The 26,104-nt window shown below is 36.8% G+C and overlaps 1 protein-coding gene across 1 annotated transcript in view; it reads left to right on the top strand.

The window, feature by feature from the left end:
• Positions 1 to 7,359: 7,359 nt before the first annotated feature.
• LOC134840404 (dynein axonemal intermediate chain 7 homolog) overlaps positions 7,360 to 26,104 on the top strand; it is a 28,264-nt gene continuing 9,519 nt past the window's right edge. The window contains 14 exon segments of the mRNA XM_063856189.1: positions 7,360 to 7,398; positions 11,297 to 11,311; positions 11,439 to 11,462; positions 11,995 to 12,070; positions 14,566 to 14,762; positions 15,112 to 15,252; positions 15,641 to 15,793; positions 16,725 to 16,828; positions 17,430 to 17,873; positions 19,105 to 19,171; positions 19,520 to 19,660; positions 20,050 to 20,205; positions 21,133 to 21,236; positions 21,833 to 22,127. Coding sequence (XP_063712259.1) covers positions 7,396 to 7,398; positions 11,297 to 11,311; positions 11,439 to 11,462; positions 11,995 to 12,070; positions 14,566 to 14,762; positions 15,112 to 15,252; positions 15,641 to 15,793; positions 16,725 to 16,828; positions 17,430 to 17,873; positions 19,105 to 19,171; positions 19,520 to 19,660; positions 20,050 to 20,205; positions 21,133 to 21,236; positions 21,833 to 22,127 — 1,920 coding nt within the window. The 5' untranslated portion in view covers positions 7,360 to 7,395.

Here is a 26,104-nt window from a genome sequence, read left to right as displayed (position 1 = left end):
GCTGGTCCGTTGTTAAAATTTCCATAATTGTTCTTGTAATATCCAGATCTCGAAGGAGGTTTCAACAAAAGATAGTCCTTTGATTTGAGCCTTAACTCCTCCGGTGTTGGCGCATTAGTTGATAGTGGTGTGTAATGCGGTGCTAGCATCGTACGAAGTTCATCATTTTTCGCACCATCGATGAATTTTGAGGCTACGGCCAGGTTCATCCTTCGGTTTGACTCGTCCGGTTGGCTGCGTCTTCTCAGCATTTCCAAATCATCGAGAAACTTGTCTATGGTTTCATCCTCTCGTTGCCTCCGTTTCTCGAAGCGCATCATCGCCTGGTGCCCCTGCACCCCTGATCCGAAACGGTTTAACAAGATTTCGAAGATTTTCTCAGCAGTGTCACGTTGATACTGTTTCTTGGCCATGACACAGTTCAGGGCTGTCCCTTCTAAGTTGCTGGTGAGCGCGCTGCATTCCTGTCTCTCCGACAAGTCCTCTTCCTCGAAATGCAGCTTCATTACCTCTATCCAGGTATCAATAAAGCCATCAGATTCGTCTTTGTAGCATCTTGGCTTCTTAAAGACTCTTCTGGACTTCTCACTGCGTTCATTGGTTCTAGATAACCTCGTCAGGAATGTCTCCAAAGACCTGTTCAGGGGTTCAAATGCTGTGGCCATTGCCGTAGCATCCCTTGAGTGTCCCGCTTGAGTGTCCTCACACCTCGTCGAAGGCTCTGTGTGCGGTGCATCCCTGCAATCCGAATCACCGTGAGCGTTTCCCGCTTGGCCCACATGACTCCTCCTCGGGCTTGCATGCCCCCTGTTGCCGGAATCACTTCTCCCAGTCGCATGTGTGCTTTGCGTTGGTCGTTCGTTAGAGGTTTGTCTGTTCCCCGTTGAACTTGCTCTACTGTTCGGGCCCCATGCTGTATTACCCCTTGTGGCATAGCCTGATGAACTGCCCCTGCCTCTAGTGGATCCATACGTCTTCCTCCTTTGATGTTCATTGAAGTTCACCCTCGGTTCCCTGCTGGGACCTCCCGAGTTCGGCTCACCTTCTTTTGGTCCACTCTTGCTGCTTAGTAGCCCGTCCAACCTATCCATGATAGCCTGAGTTCGCCTCTCCATCATCGCGTCTATCTTTGTGTCAAGAGTCCCAAGAGACTGCTCTTGCTGAATTCTTAACTTCTCCATGTCGGCTCTTAAGCGTAACTCCCTCTGTTCCGCCTCTCTTGTCAATTGCGACAAGTTCCTCGTCATATGTTCGTCCGTTCTTTCTTTCAAGCGTTTTTCGCTTCTGCCAACTTCTTGTCTGTTGCGGTTTATTTCTTCCCGCAGACTTTCTCTTTCAATGTGAACTGCTCTTTCTAGTTCACTCATCCTTATCGACATCTGTTCATTTTGTTCTCCTAAACTGTCCACTATGTTGTTTAAGGCTTCCTCTAGTGCTGCCCCGTTTTCCACGAGTGGCGTCACTAGTGGTGGTGTAACCCTGTCGGTCCCAGGTAACTCGTGCTTGTCGAGATCCGGGCCTTGACTCTCTGCTTCAACGTCTTTTCATTATTTATTTCAGGATCCATTAACGCGTTGCCAAGCCCTCTGGTTCTACCCCCTCCAGGTTGTGGCTCCGAACTTGTCCTAATCACGAAGTCCTTTGACTGGCCCGGTGTGTTTGCCTCTTTGCTTATCGTTGTCACTACGCCAAATTTGTCCATGGTTCCAGTCTCTCTTCCGACGTGTGTCTCACTCTCCTGGATCGAACTATTGAGGCTGACTTGAGATCCAAAGTCCCCTTGCTCCTCTTCATCCTCTTCCTCCTGGGTTTCAACTTCGTTCCCCGCGCCTCCTCCCATGGTGAATGGAAAGATGTTTCCGAAGGTGTTCTTCATTCTTTCTGAGAACGATGATGACGTTGTTTGTTTCCCAGTTCCGCCTGCCATCATAGTGTTGTCTGTCGGAGATCTTCTCGTTGCCGCTACTTCAGTTGAGATGTCGGACAGTTCCGACATCTCTTCCCGATCCAATGTCCCGGTGGAAGTGGCAAAATCATGGCCTTGTTCTACCGGGGTAGATTCACTCGCCAGCCTTCTGCCTCTTCCTTCCAGTCCATTTACTTCCTGGATGTCATTCATGGTCTGGTCCGTATTGACCTCCATTTCTAACAATTCTCTTCGCTCTTCTGAGGTCTTCTGACTTCTCTTTTCAACCATTCTGCCTGAAACCGTCCCCCTTTTGTCAGACCGGGATCGCTTGATCCAATCCACAAAAGGATCGGTCATCGTTTTTCTTTGCTTTTCAGGTATGAATTTCCTAGAGCTATTACCTCGTTTTGGTATCCTTGACTTGTCTAGACTCATTCTCTGGTTGTCATTTTCCAATGCCTACTCTTGACTCAATTGCTAGAGACCTTATAGTTTTATTAACAATAATAATGACACAACACAATAAATTTCACCAGATTCTATTAAATAGCGACCACGAATCCCTGTATGTCGTCAGAGTACAGTTTGTATAAAATTTATTCACACTAACCGATTATCGGTCCAAAGATTTTGAAATTAGCACAATATGATGTTATCAGTCAATTTAAAAGATAGTGTACTCACTACCCAATCAAGCACAGTTTACGTTGATTTAAAATCAAAAACAAATAATTTATTTTGACACAATATGAATGTATATATAAAAAAACGTATGTGTCTTGTACTCTTAGTCGGTCGCAGTACAATAGTTGAACCTGTCTTTTAAAGAAAAAGCTTTCCCTGCTCGGTGCCGCACCAAACAGACAAAACTTTGAAGGCAGTAATTTTCTCAAGTGGGCGTCTATTGCACCCACCGAGTACTGTGTTACCTATCTGCCTTCGGACTGCCCGAGCTAGACCTACTAAAATCCTCAGGGCAGTCACTTTTCCCAAAAACGTATTATGTTTCAATCCACACCAATGAATCACGCTCTTTTTAATTTAGACTTAGTGTCGCGAATATCCGAGTTCGGACCTGTTTTGTTTTAGTCTGGTTCTTATTGAAAGGCAAGTTACCAGTGCAGTCACTGATACCTAGTCTGTGTGTTAATAACCTAATACCTCTCACTTTTTAGTCTTTCTTTCGTCTACCTAAGTCCTTAATAAAATAATACCCCTCCGGATTGGCACAAATAGGACCCTTCCGGATTAATAGAATCTAGACCCCTCCGGATTTGGACCCCTCTGAGTTGGTTGATACAAGACCCCTCCGGATTTGGACCCCTCCGAATTAGCAACTATAAGACCCCTCCGGATTCGGACCCCTCCTAACTTGAAAAATCTTTGACCCCTCCGGATTGGGAGCCCTCCGGTTTTGTAAAAGTGGCTTTTCGGAGATTTCCTTTTTTTAACCTATACCCCTCCGGATACGCCGGATACGTTCTCCGATGCAATTATGCTCTTTCAATTAACTGGGAAGGGTATGTACTACCTTCCTAGACCCTTCCGGATTGAAGTTAAGCCTCTTATTTGACAATTCACACTAACGGTGAAGGGTCTTATCGCCGGCCTAACTTTGGCTCGATTAAGCTTTTGTTGTACCTTTAGCCGTCCCTTTTCGTCTAGAACGGCCTACAGTTACTTTATTCAACCGCTATTCCCTTTTGGTAGGGGTCTAAGGGTTTTTCAGAAAAATTTGTAAAACGTGAAGGGTGTACCCCTCCGGATTTGTGTAATTTGCTAAAAACAATCTCCAAAAATTTTCTCGCTCGCTTTTTCGAGTAATTCTCTTTCCTACTAGTAAGTTCAGCTAATTTCTGATCTAATGGTACTAAGATTAACCGGATCTGTCCAGTTGTCGAAAAGTTATTAGCCAAAACGTCTTTCTTGCAAACTCAAAAAATTTCTCATTTATAGGTTCCACCTAACTTTTTCCGCAAATCTGGTCCTTTCGACCTGAAAATTATTGATCCGAGCTCAGAAGACCTATACTCTTCTAGTTCAATGCAAAAGACCCGATCTAAAACGCTTTTGTAGAAAAAATTTGCGAAAAACTATGCTACCTGGACCCCTCCGGATTGATGAATCCACCAAATCAAACACGTTATGTCCAATTTCTCTGCAACCCGGAAGGCTTTCGGGTAGCGGGTTTTCAAACTTGTAGATTCACTAGTGGACTTTGTCCTAACTACTCTTTTTACTGTTGTAACTCAAAAATTTCAAAAAATTTTCTAAATTTATAGTGTTTCGTTTTCTCAAAAATCACGAAAATTCGGTTCTTGGTTCCAAAATAGTTCCAACCACTTCCGAACTAAACTTAACCGGTTCTATCTATTGTGGTAGTGCAGTTACAATGTAACACACTAACTTAGCGCTTTTTTCCGTTTGAAAAAATATCGATATCTCAAAAATCGCGACTTGTGGGGGGATCAAAATATCGCTATTTTGACCCTAAAAACCGGTCTGTTTTCGTTGTTTTTCACTGAAAAACGATATAAGACTATTATTATAGGCTATATAAGTAATAATATTAGTAATACTATACCCCTCCGGGTTTCGTTAATATCCGAATTAAGGTGCTTAACTCGGATATTCGCAGTTCGGTGAAGGGTCACTACAGTGCAGCACTGTCGAGCCCCCCACAGATTACTATCTTAATTTTTGTACCAAAAGGGCTACAAAACTTGTTAACGATACCCAACAGTCGATTGTTGTCGTCGTTGAGCCTCTTCTTGTTGCTCCTTGTACTGCTTGCCGGATCAGTCTTCTCCCAAGACCCTTCCGAATTGAGCGCAAATCAGCTGACCCCTCCGGATTGAGCGCAATTTATCATTAACGTGCTTAAATGCTCAAATAACCCTTCAGTACAAGCCTCACAAACGGGCTACAAAACTGATCGTAACGATCCTGACTGATATAAATGCCTGTAACAACAATATATCTATCAACAACAAACGGGGGGTTGGATCACATCTTGTCTGGGGGGATGATTTCTACTGATTTTTTACTTTTTTACTGTTTTTGGTTTTTTTCGGTTATTTTTTTATGTTTTTTGTTTTTCTTGGGTACTATACTACTTTTTGTTTGGTTTTACTTATATCTTTAAGTGTTTTTGGTCACAAACCTTTCAGGGGATGAGGGGTTCGCGATTCCCCCCACCCTTCCTGGTTCGTGAATTTTCGGTCTTAACTAGGTTAAAAAAACTATTCACGGTAATCCGGAAGGCTTCCGCGTTCCGAACTACCCTTCCGCCCCGGCGGTTTAGGCCTATTAAGGGCGTTAATGTGAGCATCCGCTCGGCGCGGAGTGCCTGTTAACTGTTCTGCCGGTCATGATGTTAAAAAAGAATAACACCCAGGAGCGCCATAAAAACATGTATGTAACATTCGCCCGGAAGATATATATCGACGGAAAACAAAACTAAGCCTTAAGACGACTGGCTAACGTCTAAACAGAGCTTTGCATGCTTTTCACCGTCTCTACCAAGCCAGTACTTTCGGTTGTCTTTCTAACATCGGGTCGACAAAAACGTTACTGTTCTCCGGCTTTGACCAGAACGCTCAAATTAACTTAATTACATGCAAATAGTGAGCTCATGGCTGGGTCTCAGTATCTCCAGACCACGAGGTCACTCCTAAAAACAGGGCTACTACTTATTATATTACTATTGTTTTTGTTCAGTAGATAAAAATCATCATCTCCATCGAAGATGGATCAACCCTTTCCCCCAACTCCTAGCACCTCATCCTTGTCAAAACTAATCCAAATATCAGTTAAATTCAAGTCAGGACATGACAGGAAGCTAAAAGTTTATGTAACAGGATAAAAGTTTCAGTTCCTTTACCCTTCCGGATTGACGAATCCACTGAATCAAGCTCGTTAATCTTGATTTCTTCCTAATCCGGAAGGCTGGTTTCTTACCCTTCACCGTTGCTCGCAACGGCCTTGCAACTATTGTAGCAGCACAATAGTTGCAACTCGGAACGTCCTCTGCTATTCTGTAGTTCGTTGTCGTTTTCAATCTCGATTTTCGTCCTGTTCGCTATCGCAGATAAAGTTGTTCTTGTCTTTCTTTCTCGTTTTAGCCAAAATGGCCGTTTCTGACGTTTCTCAGAAATATGACGTCATAATTCGAATTTTTGAAATTTAAAAATACTAGAATATTCCAGCCCTCACCGTCTGGCTAATCGTTCCAATAACGTTCTTAGTCCTTAATAACCACAGATCCGGAAGGCTTACCTCTAAAAATTCGAAGTCTGCACAAATTGCATTTTGGCCATTCTGGTCGAATGTCACAATATTTTTATTTTTGTTACTCTGGTATGGCCCTATCCAACTTGTGATCTGACCGTTACTAAACGGAAGGGCCCCTTTTGTAAATTACTTTTTTTGTATAAGATGTAGTTCGTGATACAACAATCTAGGAATCTAAAATATGGATGTGCTTTTTGTATTCAATTGGGCTGGTATTCAGCATCAAAGTCGTGGCTTTGCTTTGAAATGAAATTTTGGGCGTTTTCCAGAGGTTCGAGCCGTACGAATTCGATGGCACAGTAAAATTTCAGAAAACGTCCTTTTTTGCCATGCTGTGATATTGGTATAAATACTTAGTGCAGATGAAGAATTCTGGATTTTTCAGACCCGGATCTCATTGGTAAGTCAAAAATTAAATTTTGATAACATCATAGAGGGTAGCTCTGATCATTTGCTCCTGTCCCATATAAAGTTTTTCTGAATTGCGAAGTAAATGTCCAAAATAGACATTGAAAACTGGCATTTTAGAGAGTATAAACCGGAATTTGTGCTTGATTTTGTTCACTACTGTAACAATAATTTTGGCACCAAAATGCTTTTTTCAAACAAGTTAGTTTTTTTATCTACAAGACCAATAATATTGAAAGCCTACCTTCTCGTTTGTAGGGTATCTGTACAAATTATCTGCTAGAAGACATCTTCAACAGGTTATCCCTTTTGCATCTTGAATGCTTTATTCTGTCTAATATGTTTTGACATATGTTTTTTGGCATAGTGACATGATTTTGCGTGTTTTGAGGTGAAACATTTTTTACGCCCCCTGTCTCCAAAAATACGCAAACATGAAAACTGATTAAACAGTTGTCGGCTTAGCTGCCGCTCGGTTAATGTTCTTGAATATTTAAATATGGCGGGAGATTTTTTTGGTGGACATGTTTTGCATGTGTGATTTTTCTACTGATTGGCTTTCGTTTCAATCTTTGTCTGCTTGCTCGCGATGCTATGTTTGTGTGGTGTCGCAAGTAATGTGGAGCTCAGCTTAGCCTTTGAGTAAATTTTTGAGATTAACTGGTGCCAGTCTCACGCTAGTATGTTTAGGTGTTACGGTAAAACTTGCAAGCTTGAATACGATTTATTATTGGAATATCTGATTTTTCAGATTGTTCTGAATTCTAACTCCCTGGGAATTGAAAATGGTAAGTCAAAACCTGTTTGCCAACTTCATTTATTTATTTGAGTCCGTTTAAATTTTATTTGAATAGTCCAAATAAAGAGCAGTAAGATCTTGGGTTTTAAATTCTTATATATAATTAAGTCATTATATATTTTTTCGCTGATGTCTAGTCTGCTTTTTTAATGAAGGAAAAACGAAGAGGCTCCTCCAAAAGCAAGGTAACACGTTTTCGATGTGTAACAAAAATCTATCTGTTTATCTTTTTTTTTCTCAAGACTGTTACAGATTGTTGAAATGAATTTTTTTTATATTTCAGTAATGTATATAATTCGGCTTCGATCAGAGCCCGTTTTACCTTTCAAATGCTCATTATACATCAAAATTTTTCAAAAGTTTTGCATATTGTGTGTGCACTGAGCTCATTTGGAAAATTTAAGTTTTCTAGTTGTGCTTGAATTCGTTTTTTTTTTGGCTCAAGGTCCGATTTCAGAAGTGATTGTGGCGAGAAAAATGAGACGAATTTAGTTTAATGTTAAAAAATTACTGAAGGAACCAGAAGTTACATTTTGGAACCAGAAGTTTGTTGGTAGCGAGCGCATTTGGAAAGCAGAAGAATTGAAATTCTCAGGCTTTTCTTTATTGATTTTTTGATTTTGTAACAAATAAGCCTAGAAGGTTAGGATGTTTCAATATTTTTCTTGCCATTTCTTTTGATGATTCCATTATTTTTTCAGGTCCTCAAGACCTATTTAGGTGCTCTTTTTGTTTGAAAGAAGTGCTTCTTCAGTTAAAAGCTCGTTTCATCAAACATTTTGATATACGAGGGGTTTTATTCTATATTTTGATTTCCTAGCGTATCCTGTTGAAATTGTATGAAAATATATCTTTTTTTTTGGATTCCGGCGTTTTCTTTTCGACAGAGCCCCTACCAGAACGTAATTAAGTCATTTAGTAGGTTGTGATGATTTGCTTTTTCTCAGGTAAAAGTTTTAGTTTGTTCATGCTCCATATAATTTTCTTGGTTTGGCTTTTGATTTTTAAAATTCAGTTATTTCCTTTAAGAAACTCAACTAAGGCAAACTCGACTATCGAGAGACAAAAAAGTGAAGGTCACGAGGAACGTGGTCGACTTCTAATTTCGAAAGTGGATTTTAGTTTTTTGATCTTCAAGTAGAAAAAAGGCGCCTTTTGATCCAGTTTTCTCAAATTGGTTTGTTTTATTTTAAAAAGGTCAATCATTAATTGTTCTTGAAATTCGAAGAGCTTTGAAGCCATCTATTTTTTTCTTAGAAATCTAAAGTTGTTCAACTGTCTGGTGAAAAAGCGGGAAACGCTAGCAAAAACTTCTGTTGACTGTTTTCGACTGTGAAATTCGTATTTTTTGATAATTATTCAACTATGGTGTAAATGTTCTACTGGTACGGCAACCTGCTCTCTATAGCGGAAATGTTGCACGGTACGGCTTTAGAAATAAGTGAAGTTTGTAAAAAGGACCTGATCGAAAATCAACCCTATAAAAGTCTGGTATTTTAAGCGAAGGGGCAGTAAAAGTACAAAAAGGCAAAGTCTCACTGCTGGGCCCGAGGAAGCTATAAGTCCTCGACGAAAAAGTAGCAAAGGAAATGGTGCTCGTCGAAGAAGCAGCACCAAATCTAAAAGAAGAAAAAGTAGTTCTGGCTCAAAACGCAGGAAAAGTAGCGCGACGCCAAAACGGCGAAAAAGTAGCTCGTCGTCAAAAAAACGGTGATATATTAGTAAGAGTGATATTACTTGATGTTTGTTGGTTTTGAAAAACGGACTCTCAAAAATATTAAAAATCATTAATGCTCATGGGTAAGTGAAATTGATAGCATAAAAATGAAATTAGTATAGTATAGTATTCATAACGACCTCAGTCAGTTTAGGAAAAAAGTTTGGGACAGTTGTTGATGTTTCTCTAGAAGCCGGGTTATTTTTTTTATCTGCTATTGATGGGGATTAGCATACCATACCGCAAAAATGTTTCGTTTTTTCATAGTTGTTTACCTTAACATATTTTGAGATATTGGATTTTCATTTTTTACATCAACGATGATACCAGGTATTATCCCTGTGAACTGCATCGGAAGCAAATGTAAGCAAATTTTATTTAGATCGAGAGCAAAGAATCTTAGAATTTGTAGAATGAATAAATATTCGGAATATGCAAAATCATTTAGTATGCAAAATTTCAGGTAGTTAAGTTTCGATACATTCACTTCTCCTTATCTAAGAAAATAACCAAGAGTTTATCAAAAATTAGTAAAGATGTTTCACAAATTTTGACACTTGAGGTAGTAAGTGTATTGCAACTGGGTACTAGACTTTTTTATCCCGTATATAGCTATGTTCCCAGTCTTGAAATAACGAATATGCCTGGGACTGCAAAAGTCTTGGATTCGAACATGACAGGGCCTCTTTTTTTTTCAAACGGAAAATTTTCTGTTTCAAAAAAATTGTCGGCGTATTATTTGTCTGCTTATGCGTTGTCCTCTTAATGGCGGCATCGTAGAATTGTTTTTTTTTCGCTTTCCGTATTTTACATTGTAGTTGCTTTTAGTGTCTTGATTTACTTGCTTTTTGTAATTTTACAAATCTTGACTTCGTCACATTTTTCGCTAAAAACTTTTTTCTGTTGTATTGATTTTGGCCTATAATTCATCGGCTTAGGGGCCTTACTTTGCTTCGTTTGATGACTGAAGAAATTTATCGTGTGTATTTTTGAGTGTTTCGAGGGGTAGAGGGTTTGTTTGAAGGCTTTTTTGCCGATTTATAAATTTTCTTCGAAGCGAATTTCACATTCTTTTTCAGTAAATTGATACAGCGTTCTAAGTTTTGTTAGTTTTTTTGATGGAAAGTTAATGGAATGGAAACATTCGATCTCCCAGATAACTAAAGTAGAATGCGCGAAAAAAAAAGGAGCGTGACTTCAAGTTTCAAAAATGGAGTTTGGATTTCAAGTTTACAAGAGTTTTCTCTATGCCTCTAAAAAAAATTTTTTTTTCGGACTAAAACTTTTCCATTCGTCTACTGTCTAGTGCTGATTTTAATTATCCGGACAAAATGAACAAAATTTGAAACTTCAAACCTGTTTTTTTTTTATGCTTCGAATTTTACCTGAATTATTTTAGCGTAATCAATTTTGCTAATTTCGGGGCCAAAATTTTACCCCAAAAATGAGTCATTTTGGCTTCTTTTTGTCAATCAAAAGTTACGATCAATTTAAAATGAGTCAATTGATGAGCAAGTTATAGCAAAGTTAGCCTCTTATATAGCTGAATAAAGTTTTAGAATATTGTAACCTAAAGTTTTCAAAAATGAATATATTTTTCTTCGATAGCCAGAAAATGTCATTTTTATTTTGTAGAATTTGAATTCCTAGCTTCAAAACAAATTTTAAGTGTTTTGCGAAAATTTTTGGAGGTAATGAATTTTTTCACACAAGCTTGTGTGATCGTAGGAACTCTTTTTTCCAACCTATGTCGCAAATTTTAGTGTTCATTTTTTGTTTATTCATCAAGTTTTGTTTATTTTGCTCGGATAATATAAATCAGCACTGAATATGTTTCATGCAGTTTAAAGCAACCTTGCTCTAATATATCACCAAACAAAGAGTAGGCGAAGGAGTAGCTCCGTCTCTAAAAAACGAAGAGGGAGCAAAGTGTGTTATGCTGTTAAGAAGATCTATCCATTTTCTGTTTTAAAATGTTATTCTGGTCTCTATCTGTTTCTGTCCACACACTTGTCTACAAAAAAAAATAATAAGATAGAAATTTAAAAAAAAATGAAATTAAAAAAAATTCTATTTATCAAAAAAAAATGAAATTAAAAAAAATTCTATTTATCAAATAGAAATATATATTAACTAGAGATAAGTTTAAATATATATTAAACATGTTTAGGCATCTAAAGGAAAGGTATGCGCACTCTCATTATTTTTATTGTTAACTAAACTGTACACGTCACGCACAAATTCTCAGTAGAATAGGCAAAAATGTAACCATTTGATGTGACTTGTTCTCTGACCCTCCTTTATTTTTTAAGTCAGCGGAAATTGAAGATCCCTCGGTTGGTAATAGACAAACAAATATCACTATTAGAGTAGTTGAATATCATAAAGGGATCAACCGTACAACCAATTTAATCGATTTAGGGGATAAAGTACGGGTTTTTGTAAATAAAAAAAGTTTAAATTATAATATAACTTTGATCTATTTAGTGATAAAATTTGTGTTGGAAAATTAACGATGTAGAAAATCTATTCTCAGTGAACTAAATTTGTACGGTTGTTCCTGTAAAGTTTTTTAAATGTTGATAGATCATCCAATGGATTCAAATTAGATTGTTCTAATAGTGTTTTAACCGTTACATGGGCTTCCAAAAGCTAAGATAGTAAACAAAGGAAATTGTTTTAAGTGTCATTTGTTATCAGGCTTAGTTTAAATGATTACAATTGTCCAAAATGAATTAAATTGGTAGCGATAATTTTTCTCATTAAAAACTTAATGTTAGTTTAGCATGATGATGTAGAACTGTTCTGTCTGACTGAGATCAAAATATAAACAGAATGGAAATGGATTTAAAAACCACGTCTGTTTAGAGTGCAAAATCTAAGTCGAAAGCAGAGAAAGAAAAGCTGAAAAAAGAAGAGGAGGAGCGCAAAGCAAGAGAGGAAGGTGAGTCGTTTCATTCAGTTGCATCCGGGCATTTTTTTCTCTTCAAGAACAATTTGGGATAACTTTGAGAGTTGACGGTAGTAAGAGAAGCAGGAAATTGAAACGGGTCTATATACTGAAATTTTGGGGCGAATCTAGGTTTTTCTGGAGGGGAGTTTTCAAACAATTTTTCAAAATTGTGATCAATTGACCCCGGCCCTGCTGAAAGTTGTGTTTTAGAAATCAAACTTGGTTAGTCTAGTCAGGAAAGTTTCATTGTTGAGTTGAAAAATGTTTCTATCTATTCTAAATTGCTTTCTGTGGTTATGAATTAAACTTGAATATTTAAAATTCACAAGTTACTTTGTTTTCGGACGTTTTTTTTTACTTGCAATAGCTAGTATCTTGTAATCGGAAACTATACTTTATTTTTCGTAAAAACGAATCCGTAAGAAATTGATCTTGTAGAATCTCATTAGTAGAATCTCATTTCGGAATCTTGATCTTTCCGGCCGAATTGAAGTAGAATCCTATTCTGGAATCTGTTTCTTTAATTGTTTTCTCAATCTTCTTCATTTATTTTGTTATCGCAAAGCATTTTGTTCTTTTTTCTCTTTAAACAGGCGTCATTTATATATTTAATCAATGAGTTGTCAGTTTGTTCTGATTCCTATTGCTAATTATTTTAAATGTTTAGGCTAGCGAGTGTACTGTTATCTTACCAATGTGGATTGGTAATATAAAACTACGCTCGCTTGTGTGAACGTTTAACTTTAAGCAACAGTAATCAAAACAAGAAGGCAATTTAAAAGCATCGGTTCTATCAGTTTTATTGGTCGGTATTGTTTAAGAATCGATGAACTTAGTTCAGACTCTTATATAGGTCGCGATGATTTTTTTTTGTTTTTTTTTTACAGGAAAAATTTGTTCAGGCTCAAATTTAGCTTTTTGGCTATTTGACTTTGGATTTCTTTTTAAGATCAGCTTATTTCCTATGATAAAAAAGGAAGACAAACTCCACTATCGAACAACAAAAGCGTAAAAGGTCATGAAAAACGTGATAGAGGCAATTTTTCAGCTCAACACAGCATTCGTTTCGCTTCTACTCAAGCGGACTTAAACAACATTGCCAAACAAAGAAGTTCGATCTGCAATGAAACCCCACGAGATTACTGATTTCCATCTATTTACACTTGTGAGCGTAATGTAATAGTACGACTATTCTTTTTTCAACCGAATTCGCAAATATTGGTGCCACTTTTGTGTCACTTGTAAATTTTTTTGATAGCATGTGCTTTGACATTCGATTAGCAATAAGTTATTACAGTTAACACAAAAAGTAAAAAGCCATTTGCATCAAATATCAGTACAATTATAAAAACTCAATTTCAGAAATTTTCCGAGTCAATATATCTTGCAATATTTTTAAAATGCTTAATTTATACTTAATTGTTCACGTACTCAATTGGAGGCAATGACTGAATGCTTTCACTATACCAATTATTTCTTGTGTTGGTAACGTTAAATGTTTTCGAAGAGCTTCTGCGCCACAATTCTTTGACCGAAACTAGGATTTCCTGGAGAATATAATGCAGACAGGGAAATAATCTATTAGTTTTTATAAACTCAGAGCTTCTAATAGTTTATTATCCTGAAAATTTTTCTAATTTTGCATTGCTGTCCAAATCATAACAGAAGGAGCTTGAAAATGATATATCATTCAACCCGTTTCTTTATCTTATCTGAATTTGGATCACAGGCGAAGCAACGTTTTACTCGAGAGGCATAAATACCTGCAAAAGTTGAAAAGACATATCGAACTCAATCAATTTCAAACGTTGATCAATTTCAAAAAAAATAATAAGTTTCCGAAGATAGAGAATTTTCAAAATTTCCTTTTTTCAAGTTTTCACTATTTTTTTTTACTTTAAGTACTTAATAGCAACTTGTAAAGCCATATGACAATCGCTCTCCAATATAATTTTTTGAAATTAGGTGTAAATAAAACAAAGTTTCCGTTTTAAAGTGTGATGTAAAGAATTAAAATTCTTTTTTTGCAAAAGTTTCGGATTTTTTTTGATTAGTGTTTATTTAAAATTTTCTTAAGAATTTTTTTAACTTTCAATTTTTAAAGTCACACCAAAGCAAGTTAAGATGTTTATATATTTGTCTGTGTTTTGATGTTTTTTTTCCATAAGAAAATTGCAGAATTACTGCTTGAAGGGACTCCTGATGTGTAATGATTACTCACCGAGCAGGAGCCTAGAACATTTTGGTTATCTCAAGTTTGAGAGCCAAAACCAAAAACGAAGTGAACTGCTACGAGAAAGGTAATTGCATTTGGGGGTGTAGCGACTTTAAAATAATGACTCACTTTGATGCGGCAGGCATCAGTTTATTTGTAAATGGGAGCAAACAACCTGAATTCGAATTGCGATAATAGCCGAATGCTAAGCGGTACGCGTGCAAGTAGACCGGTCCCTGTTCCAGTTAGTAGTTGCAGTATATGTGTGTAGAAGAGGAGCGACTGCGTCTGGTCGAGGAGGAGAAAGAGAGGAAGCGGCGGGAGAAACAAGAGCGAGTGGAGAGGGAAAAGAGGGAGAGGGAGTTGGCAATCCTGAGGCGGGAGGAGTACTCCGAGTTGAGGGAGAAGCTGGCCAACATCGCCAACGAACTCATCGCATATCAGCACAAAATAAAGGAGGCGCAGGAGGTGTGTTATGTAATAATAGCAGCAAAAAGCAATTAACACAAACATAATTAGTCAAAAAAGACCAGATGGCATATTTCAGTGACATGCAAAAAGCTAATTTTTTTGTCTGAATTTCTCTCAAGGCTGACTTAACTTTCAAATTTGCTGGTGGAATTGGTGAAAAGAATTGTAGATTTAACTTAACCAAAAATCTAGCAGCTTGGTGGCAAATAAAAACAAATTATTTGTTATTCCTTTTGTTCTTGAAAAAGCAATATCGGCCATTTCCATTGTATATAAATTTACATCAATGCTGTAATGTAAGTGATTTGAGTCTGTTTCATTTAAATACGCTCAGCTTTTGATTCAGTGGGACAGATATGTGCGCTGTGATGGCACACCCGACCCTACTATTCTTGGCCAGATCAACACGTACATCAATTTGAACACAGAAGAAGACACCAACATTGAACTGAAAGAGGCACTCGACAAGAACCATCTCACTCTTGCTGTGAGTAGTACAAATAGATGGCTAATTACGCTTGTGATTAGCAAGCATTATTAAATTGGGATAAAGAATTTTCAGTTTTAGAAATTGTTTTCAAATTATTTTAATCATTTGTGCATGTAAATATCTTTGCGTATCACAAATTCAAATTTCTTAGCTTCTTCAACCCACTTGGTCTAGAGGTAACGACTAAGCCTGGGACCGGGCTAGGACCAGTTTTTTTCTAAACGGGTAATATTCTGTTTCAAAAAAATGCTGGTTTATTGTCTGCTTATTTTTTTCGGGCTTGTTAGTTTTCAACCGAGAAATCGCTTGAAAATCCCATTGATTTGCGCTAGAATATTCTAGATAACCATCGAAGTTTGATATCTGTTTTCTGTGTCTGCTTCAGTTAATTGACGAGCTGTTCTACAAAGTGCGACAGGCGAGTGGGGCTAATATGGTGAGAAATAAGCAGCAGATAGAGCAGTTCCACAATACCATCATCCAACTGCAGGCACTAGTGTCCGACTACATAGACAACGCCACCCTCACCACTCTAGAAGTGAGTCATACATATGGTTTAGCTGTTTTCATGGGTATTTAAGTGTCAATATAGTCGAAGTAAAGAGACTTCTTTAGGTCGTGTGATTTTTTGTTTCTCTTTTTCAGGAAGTCCTAATTATTGTTCACGCTCTATTTTTTTGGGATCCGACGTGTTTTTTTTTTCAAGTTCTATCCATTTGCTCAAAGGAAGGCAAATTATGCTCTCGAATTAGATTAGTTCAAATGTCGTGAAAAACGTAGATAATTTCTATTTTCGAAAATGGTGTGAAAAACGTACATGATTTCTATTTACGAACTTTCTATTTACGTATTAGTACGAACTTTCTTTTTTTTCCAACCTAAGTCGCCAATAAAAGTTCTACTTTTGGTGGCACTTCTGAAGCGGTAGGCTGCGGTAGCAGTATAATATTGTGTGCTTTGACAATTGATTAGAAAAAAGTTAACACAGCAGATGCATTTTTAATTCATCAAATGAACCGAAAAAAGCAGTACAATGATAAAAAGCTCAATTTCAGAAATTTTCCAACTCAATGTATCTCGCAATTTTTTTGAAATGAGTATTTAGGATATGTTTTCCAATTTATCACACGCAAAATTGTGTCTTTTTATCACACGCAAATTTGGTGCTACTTATGCTGCATCGAATTGGTAATTTTTTAGCATTTACAGCTGCTTTTACTAGCATAAAGTTTCTAAAATTCAAATAGCAAAGAGTTGTCATTTTCTGTTCTGTATAAATCGAAAGTAAAAAATCGGTATTAAGAATCGGTGTTCCATCGGCATTTGTTCAACTGTTTGATGGTTATTTTAGTTTAAAGTCAGAATTAGTCTTTCGAGAAAGATTGCGCTAATTTAGCTAAGTGTTAATGAAATGAATGAGATCAAAGGTGTGAAAGGAATACTGTATGATGAGGTTGAACTTTTTTTAGAAAGCGGTGTACATGGCTGACAAGGACTCTGGAAATCTGCAGACTGTGTCGAAAAATGACGAAGTAACTGTCACATTATGGGCTAATTTGGCGAAGAACGCAAAGTGAGTATTGTTGCAAATCAATTTGCTTCATATATTGTTTTTTACGAAGTCATTGAAGAACAAAAATATGGGTAAAAAAAAGACAAATTTTCTTCTGGAAGGGTTGCATTCCGATCAATTGGTCAAGGAATTTAAGAAAGGCTAGACTAACATATTTCTGAATTAGGACAAGAAAATATTTTAAGAGGCGAAGAACGTAGTTCAGATTCTTCAGTAGGTCGCGATGATTTTTTCTTTTTTTATAGCGAGTCTTAAAATTTGTTCAGGCTTAAGTTTATTTTTTTCGCGGTTTGAATTTTGATTTCTTTTTAAGTTCAATTCTTTGCTATCTGAAAAAGAAGGCAAACTCCACTATCGAACAACAAAAGTGTAAAGGTAACGAAAAACTTGATCGATTTCAAGCTTCGAAAGTGGAATATAATTTTTCCAGCTAAATTCTAGATTTTCCAGCGAAATAAAAGTTTTACTTATTGATCCAGTTTTGTGAAAGCAAGTCAATATTTTTTTTGTTTACTTGCGTTTATTGACTCTTTTCGAACTGTCTCTTGGCTCTATTTTAGATTTGATCACTCTTAAGATCTAACTAAATTTATTTGTTTAGAATTCGCTCCTTCATGTTCGAAGAAGAAGGTGTGGGTTTTGAAATCCCACGTACTATGGCCACAAGTGACATTTCGCTCCGATTTGTCCTCACCAAGTACGACCATCATAGCTACAGAGCCACAAGCAGTCCGGCGATGAGACGTAGGGTGAAGATGCCAGAGCTACCTGAGACGGAGGAGCCACCCCAGAACACGGAAGTCGCAGAGGCGCCTGGAACTGAAAGACAGATGAGTGAGACTGAGAGGTCCACTGCTGCTCCGGACGACCCTGTCATGGCACTACTAGGCGGCTCTGTGAGTTTTGTGACTTACAATGTCTGCTGGCTATGTTATTACTCTTGCTATAAGCAAGGGTACTGCAACCGGGTACTAGACATTTTTTTTCCCGTAAATAACTTTGTCGACAGGACTCGTCTGGATTCCTCTCTACCTTGTTTCATATTGTATTCAATTTGTTAGCGTTCCCGACCAACAGCCTGGAGGTAACGAATATGCCTGGGACGGCAAATGTGCCTGGTTCGAATCTGACCAGGAGCTGTTTTTTTTTCGAACGGGAAATATTCTGTTTCAAGTAAAATTATCGGCCGCTTATTTGTCTGCTTATCTGTTGTCGGCTTAGTTGTCACATCTTAGAATTGTTTTATTTTCTGCGCGCATTTTTCTTAAATGTTATTTTTAGTGTTTGATTTACGCCTACATTTTGTAATTTTACTTAACTTGAGTTCGTATTTCCTGGTTTTTTTTTTGGTTCGCTAAAAAAATCCTCGGCCGAAATTATTTCGGCCTCATTTTCATCGTCCTTATGACCTAATGTTTCGCCGTTTTAAGATAAACACAATTTAAGCACTCCCCTCTGCACTTTTCAATTTGGTTTGGTTGTATGTTTAGCAATCGGTTTGTTGGTGTGGCTGAATATTTTACCCATATTTTTTACCCATATTTAGAAAACGACTCCTCTCAAATATGAGTTTTTGGTTTCAGTGAATTGAACGCATTAAAAAGCTGCTGTGCATAATTGGCTAAGACCAATTTTTTTTTGCTCACAAATTTCTGGCCCGCGGAATAAACAAATTTTTGATTTTTGACCGTTTTTAAATCTTTTCTAGATAACTAACCTCTCAAATCAGATATTGTAGTTTCAAGAAGATTATGGGTAGCGGGAAGCTCCTCTGTTTTAGCGGACACTAACAATAATTTTTACACAAAAAGTTATCGCCCTCTGAAAAATCAATTTTTTGACCTTTTTTTAAAACTTTTGGAATATTCTCGAAAACTACCCTGCCACACTTAAGATTTTGGGTTCAATTCTAAAAACGGGTTTCGGGAAGCTCATTTGCTTATGCGAATACGCCCAAATTTTTTCGACTCAAAAAGTTTTGTTTCTCGGAAAAGTAAAAACTTTGATTTTTTGACCATTTTTAATCCAAAATTACCCTCCCAAATCTGAGCTTTGGGTTCAATCGAAATTATAGGTTGCGTGAATCCCTTATGCATAGTTTGTTTAAGAAAAAAGCTATGTCCTTCAAACAAGTCAAAGTTTTGAATCTGATAGTTTTTTGGTAACTTATTGACGCGAAAACTACCGGTCCAATTCTCAGGTGTTATTCTATCGAGAAACCCCGCTTTGGGCTCGTAGTTAATTTTACTCGAGGCATACGAAAATTTCGAGTTGAGGGAGAAGCTGGCCAACATCGCCAACGAACTCATCACATATCAGCACAAAATAAAGGAGGCGCAGGAGGTGTGTTATGTAATGATAGCAGCAAAAAGCAATTAACACAAAGATAATTAGTCAAAAAAGACCAGATGGCATATTTCAGTGACCTGCAAAAAGCTAATTTTTTTATCTGAATTTCTCTCAGGCTAACTTAACTTTCAAATTTGCTGGTGGAATTGGTGGAAAGAATTGTATATTTAACTTAGCCAAAAATCTAGCAGCTTGGTGGCAAATAAAAACAAATAATATGTTTTTCCTTATGTTCTTGAAAAAGCAATATCGACCATTTCCATTGTATATAATTTGACATCAATGCCGTACTGTAAGTGATTTGAGTCTGTATCATTTAAATACACTCCGCTTCTGATTCAGTGGGACAGATATGTGCGCTGTGATGGCACACCCGACCCTACTATTCTTGGCCAGATCAACACCTACATCAATTTGAACACAGAAGAAGACACCAACATTGAACTGAAAGAGGCACTTGACAAGAACCATCTCACTCTTGCTGTGAGTAGCACAAATAGATGGCTAATTACGCTTGTGATTAGCAAGCGTTATTAAATCGGGATAAAGACTTTTCAGTTAATCAACTTGTTTTCAAAAATATTTTATCATTTGTGCATGTAAATATCTTTGCGTATCACAAATTCAAATTTCTTAGCTTCGTCAACCCACATGGTCTAGAGGTAACGACTAAGCCTGAGACCGGGCCAGGACCTGTTTATTCTAAACAAGAAGTATTCTGTTTCAAAAAACTTGGTTTATTGTTTGCCTGCTTATGTTTTTCGGGCTTGTTAGTTTTCAACCGAGAAATTGCTTGAAAATCCCATTGATTTGCGCTAGAATATTCTAGATAACCATCGAAGTTTGATATTTGTTTTCTGTGTCTGCTTCAGTTAATTGACGAGCTGCTGTTCTACAAAGTGCGACAGGCGAGTGGGGCTAATATGGTGAGAAATAAGCAGCAGATAGAGCAGTTCCACAATACCATCATCCAACTGCAGGCACTAGTGTCCGACTACATAGACAACGCCACCCTCACAACTCTAGAAGTGAGTCATACATATGTTTTTGCTGTTTTCATGGGTATTTAAGTGTCAATAATATAGTCGAAGTAAAGAGACTTCTTTAGGTCGTGTGATTTTTTGTTTCTCTTTTTCAGGAAGTCCTAATTATTGTTCACGCTCTATTTTTTTGGGATCCGACGTGGTTTTTTTTTCAAGTTCTATCCATTTGCTCTAAGGAAGGCAAATTACGCTCTCGAATTAGATTAGTTCAAATGGCGTGAAAAACGTAGATTATTTCTATTTTCGAAAATGGTGTGAAAAACGTACACGATTTCTATTTACGAACTTTCTATTTACGTATTAGTACGAACTTTTTTTTTTCCAACCTAAGTCGCCAATAAAAGTTCTACTTTTGGTGGCACTTCTGAATCGGTAGGCTGCAGCAGCAGTATAATATTATGTGTGCTTTGACAATTGATTAGTAAAAAGTTAACACAGCAGATGCATTTTCAATTCATCAAATGAACCGAAAAAAGTTGTGTGTTTCAAACCGCAGTACAATGATAAAAAGCTCAATTTCAGAAATTTTCCAACTCATTGTATCTCGCAATTTTTTTGAAATGAATAGTTTGGATATATGTTTTCCAATTTATCACGCGCAAATTTGGTGCTACTTATGCTGCATCGAATTGGCAATTTTTTAGCATGTACAGCTGATTTTACTAGTATAAAGTTTCTGAAATTCAAATAGCAAAGAGTTGTCATTTTCTGTTCTGTATAAATCGAAAGTAAAAAATCGGTATTAAGAATCGGTGTTCCATCGGCATTTGTTCAACTGTTTGATGGTTATTTTAGTTTAAAGTCAGAATTAGTCTTTCGAGAAAGATTGCGCTAATTTAGCTAAGTGTTAATGAAATGAATGAGATCAAAGGTGTGAAAGGAATAATGTATGATGAGGTTGAACTTTTTTAGAAAGCGGTGTACATGGCTGACAAGGACTCTGGAAATCTGCAGACTGTGTCGAAAAATGACGAAGTAACTGTCACATTATGGGCTAATTTGGCGAAGAACGCAAAGTGAGTATTGTTGCAAATCAATTTGCTTCATATATTGTTTTTACGAAGTCATTGAAGAACAAAAATATGGGTAAAAAAAAGACACATTTTCTTCTGGAAGGGTTGCATTCCGATCAATTGGTCAAGGAATTTAAGAAAGGCTAGACTAACATATTTCTGAATTGGGACAAGAAAATATTTTAAGAGTCGAAGAACGTAGTTCAGATTCTTCAGTAGGTCGCGATGATTTTTTCTTTTTTTATTGCGTGTCTTAAAATTTGTTCAGGCTTAAGTTTATTTTTTTCGCGGTTTGAATTTTGATTTCTTTTCAAGTTCAATTCTTTGCTATCTGAAAAAGAAGGCAAACTCCACTATCGAACAACAAAAGTGTAAAGGTAACGAAAAACTTGATCGATTTCAAGCTTCGAAAGTGGAATATAATTTTTCCAGCTAAATTCTAGATTTTCCAGCGAAATAAAAGTTTTACTTATTCAGTTTTGTGAAAGCAAGTCAATATTTTTTTTGTTTACTTGCGTTTATTGACTCTTTTCGAACTGTCTCTTGGCTCTATTTTAGATTTGATCACTCTTAAGATCTAACTAAATTTATTTGTTTAGAATTCGCTCCTTCATGTTCGAAGAAGAAGGTGTGGGTTTTGAAATCCCACGTACTATGGCCACAAGTGACATTTCGCTCCGATTTGTCCTCACCAAGTACGACCATCATAGCTACAGAGCCACAAGCAGTCCGGCGATGAGACGTAGGGTGAAGATGCCAGAGCTACCTGAGACGGAGGAGCCACCCCAGAACACGGAAGTCGCAGAGGCGCCTGGAACTGAAAGACAGATGAGTGAGACTGAGAGGTCCACTGCTGCTCCGGACGACCCTGTCATGGCACTACTAGGCGGCTCTGTGAGTTTTGTGACTTACAATGTCTGCTGGCTATGTTATTACTCTTGCTATAAGCAAGGGTACTGCAACCGGGTACTAGACATTTTTTTTCCCGTAAATAACTTTGTCGACAGGACTCGTCTGGATTCCTCTCTACCTTGTTTCATATTGTATTCAATTTGTTAGCGTTCCCGACCAACAGCCTGGAGGTAACTAATATGCCTGGGACGGCAAATGTGCCTGGTTCGAATCTGACCAGGAGCTGTTTTTTTTTTCGAACGGGAAATATTCTGTTTCAAGTAAAATTATCGGCCGCTTATTTGTCTGCTTATCTGTTGTCGGCTTAGTTGTCACATCTTAGAATTGTTTTATTTTCTGCGCGCATTTTTCTTAAATGTTATTTTTAGTCTTTGATTTACGCCTACATTTTGTAATTTTACTTAACTTGAGTTCGTATTTCCTTGTTTTTTTTTTGGTTAGCTAAAAAAATCCTCGGCCGAAATTATTTCGGCCTCATTTTCATCGTCCTTATGACCTAATGTTTCGCCGTTTTAAGATAAACACAATTTAAGCACTCCCCTCTGCACTTTTCAATTTGGTTTGGTTGTATGTTTAGCAATCGGTTTGTTGGTGTGGCTGAATATTTTACCCATATTTTTTACCCATATTTAGAAAACGACTCCTCTCAAATATGAGTTTTTGGTTTCAGTGAATTGAACGCATTAAAAAGCTGCTGTGCATAATTGGCTAAGACCAATTTTTTTTTTTGCTCACAAATTTCTGGCCCGCGGAATAAACAAATTTTTGATTTTTGACCGTTTTTAAATCTTTTCTAGATAACTAACCTCTCAAATCAGATATTGTAGTTTCAAGAAGATTATGGGTAGCGGGAAGCTCCTCTGTTTTAGCGGACACTAACAATAATTTTTACACAAAAAGTTATCGCCCTCTGAAAAATCAATTTTTTGACCTTTTTTTAAAACTTTTGGAATATTCTCGAACACTACCCTGCCACACCTAAGATTTTGGGTTCAATTCTAAAAACGGGTTTCGGGAAGCTCATTTGCTTATGCGAATACGCCCAAATTTTTTCGACTCAAAAAGTTTTGTTTCTCGGAAAAGTAAAAACTTTGATTTTTTGACCATTTTTTCTCCAAAATTACCCTCCCAAATCTGAGCTTTGGGTTCAATCGAAATTACAGGTTGCGTGAATCCCTTATGCATAGTTTGTTTAAGAAAAAAGCTATGTCCTTCAAACAAGTCAAAGTTTTGAATCTGATAGTTTTTTGGTAACTTATTGACTTTACGCGAAAACTACCGGTCCAATTCTCAGGTGTTATTCTATCGAGAAACCCCGCTTTGGGCTCGTAGTTAATTTTACTCGAGGCATACGAAAATTTTTGGTCACCAAGTTTTTTCATTACCTAATTTTTTTTTGACTTTTTTGTTTTTGTTGTATCGCAAGTAGTGCGAAGCTCCGCTTCGACTCTGTGTAATACTTGACGTACGGTCGATCGGGAACTTTAACGTACGGACGACTGGGGAAATGACAACGGCCCGAGGCGTTGGGAGTGTTATTTTAACGCAAAATCTGAAACGACAAATAGATTTCAGATGGGGTCGTTTGATGCGTCAAATCAGAACCCTTATTGTGGTTATTGGAATTACATCTAAAAACATTGAAGTTTTTTTTCGCGGTGTCGAGAAAAACCGATTTGAAGTTCTTGCTTTTTGAATAGATTTTAGCAAAAAAATGTTGGGTCACTCTTCTTATTCAGTCTTTGAGAAAAACTGGTTTTTACTTTTTGATTAGAGTTTTAGCAGAAACTGTTGGGTCATTCTTCATATTCAGTGACCGAAATGAAAGCGACCAAATTTCTTTTATTATACTTTAATACAGCCGTTAGTAGTATGTTCTTCAGTTTTCCTTAGTCTCCAAAAAATTCAAAAACAATGGAATTATTTTGTAAAAAAAGTAGCTGCAGTGGGAATATTTTGTGCTACATGAGAAGCAACGGGCTGTTTTTGTGAGTGTGTTTTTTAACGTTCTTTAAATTTTGTTTTAGATCCGACAATTTGAAAAATGTGGAGAAACTTCGTATTCGTGTTTTAGTTTTTTCTTTTTGTTTTCCCCCATGAAAATCAGGTAGAATGTAAAATGGGTCGAGTGATATATCATATTAAAGCCTTTTCTGTCGTGATTTAAAAATTTTGAAAAGTATCACTGTCGAGAAAAACCTGTTTTTGATTTTGGATTTTTGGACTAATTTCTAGCTAATAAGGTGAGGGTGCAGGCTTACAATAGCTTATTGAAGCTTAAATTAAGCCGTGAAATTTTAGTTTTACTCGAGTAAAGTTAGGTTTTTGAGTTTTTAGCTCCAGTTTGGGAATCAAAAACGTCAAAAAATTCAGAAAATTTCTGCAAAACAAATAGAAAAGTTTTAAATTTTTAAAATTGTTTTTAACGAGTTTTTTTGTTTTTCGAGGCATTGTTTTACAAAAACTGTTTTCCCGTGGGCCTATTTGACTTTGACTGTCGCATTTGCCTAATTTTTTTTTTTCGTTCAGATTTTATCATCAGACCTCATTAACTTGAAACAACACTAATTTGAAAAAAAAAAATGTATTTTTTTTCTGGTCGGAACATTCTGTGCTACTTCCACATTAACCGGCTGTCCTTGTTTTTTTTTTAATTTTGAAGCTCGATTTTCAAATTGGTTTTGCTGAAATGTCACTATCAGAAAAGGACAGCGAGGGCGCGGAAAGTTGCTCATCAGTGAAGTAGCAAACGTGGATTTGTTTTCAATGAGTTACCAGCAGAGAAATATAAAACCCCCTGCGGCGTGGTTTTGCACAAGTTGAGTTAGTTTCATAAGAGTTTGCAACCATAAAACCTTGAAATTGAAAAAAATGTATATTTGAAGACGAAATTAGTTTTTTGACCTTGCGATAAATAAAGGTATCATTGTATATTCGGTGTTTCCCCCGAAAACAACTGTGCCACCTGAATGAAAATTAGAAGTGGCGAATGTGGTATATTATATTTTAAACGAAAGTGTTAAGGCGCTATGGACGCAACGTTTAATTTTTATATCGAGCGCAACGTTTGAGAAGATTGATGTCAGAACTTTTAAGAAATATGAACTCGATTCAACTTCACGGCTAGACTCGCTCTGAAAAAATTGAAAAGTTCATCGCTTGAATGGCTTCAATAGGAGAACTTAAACTTTTCGCCATCCGATTTGCTTCGCTTCAAAGACTCGTAACTTGAATAGCTTGCTTAGAAAATTTTGAAATTTTTGCTTGCCTAGAAAAACTTACTTGCTCAGAAAAACTTGAACTCTTTGGTCTATTAAATAACTTGAACTTTTTGGTCTATTAAATCACTTGAAATATTTAATAGCTTGAATTGCTTGCTCAAGAAAAATTTCGTAATTGCTTGCTTAAGGACTTTCCGAAAAAATATTTGGTATATGAATTAATTTCAATTATTTCAAAGTTTCATCAGTTGAAAGGCTGCAATACAAAAACCTAACTTGTTGTCATCCGAATAGCTTCATAAAGTAACTTGAAATTTTTCTAGTTTTTCTAGCTTGCTTGGGAAAACTTAGTTTTTTCAATCCGTGTCCTTTTTTAAAATAAGGTTTCATCGCTTGAACGACTCAAATAGAAAAATTGAAATTTTTCGCTTTATAAGTTTGATACCTGTTTGCCGATTTTTTTTTCAATTTCTTTTGCTCTTGCTGATGTTAAATCTATGAGTTTTTGATGCTGGTCAAGTCTCCGTGCATTTTTCAATTATCCATCTAATCTTTTATCTGCTTATATCCAGTAGGTTTTTGTGATTTTTTGATATCAAATTTCAAAAATTCAGTGGTCGGTTCCCTTGAGTTCATTCCTCGCAAATTATGGTTATGGTCCCCTGCTGGCGCAAGGTCTTTCGCAAGGTTTTTCCGGCGTATTTTATTTTAATTTAGATTCTGGATATTTCTGGATAA

The sequence above is a fragment of the Symsagittifera roscoffensis genome, chromosome 1 (assembly GCF_963678635.1).
Source record: "Symsagittifera roscoffensis chromosome 1, txSymRosc1.1, whole genome shotgun sequence".
Classification (NCBI taxonomy): Eukaryota; Metazoa; Xenacoelomorpha; order Acoela; family Convolutidae; genus Symsagittifera; species Symsagittifera roscoffensis.
This window is presented reverse-complemented; position numbering and strand designations above follow the sequence as displayed.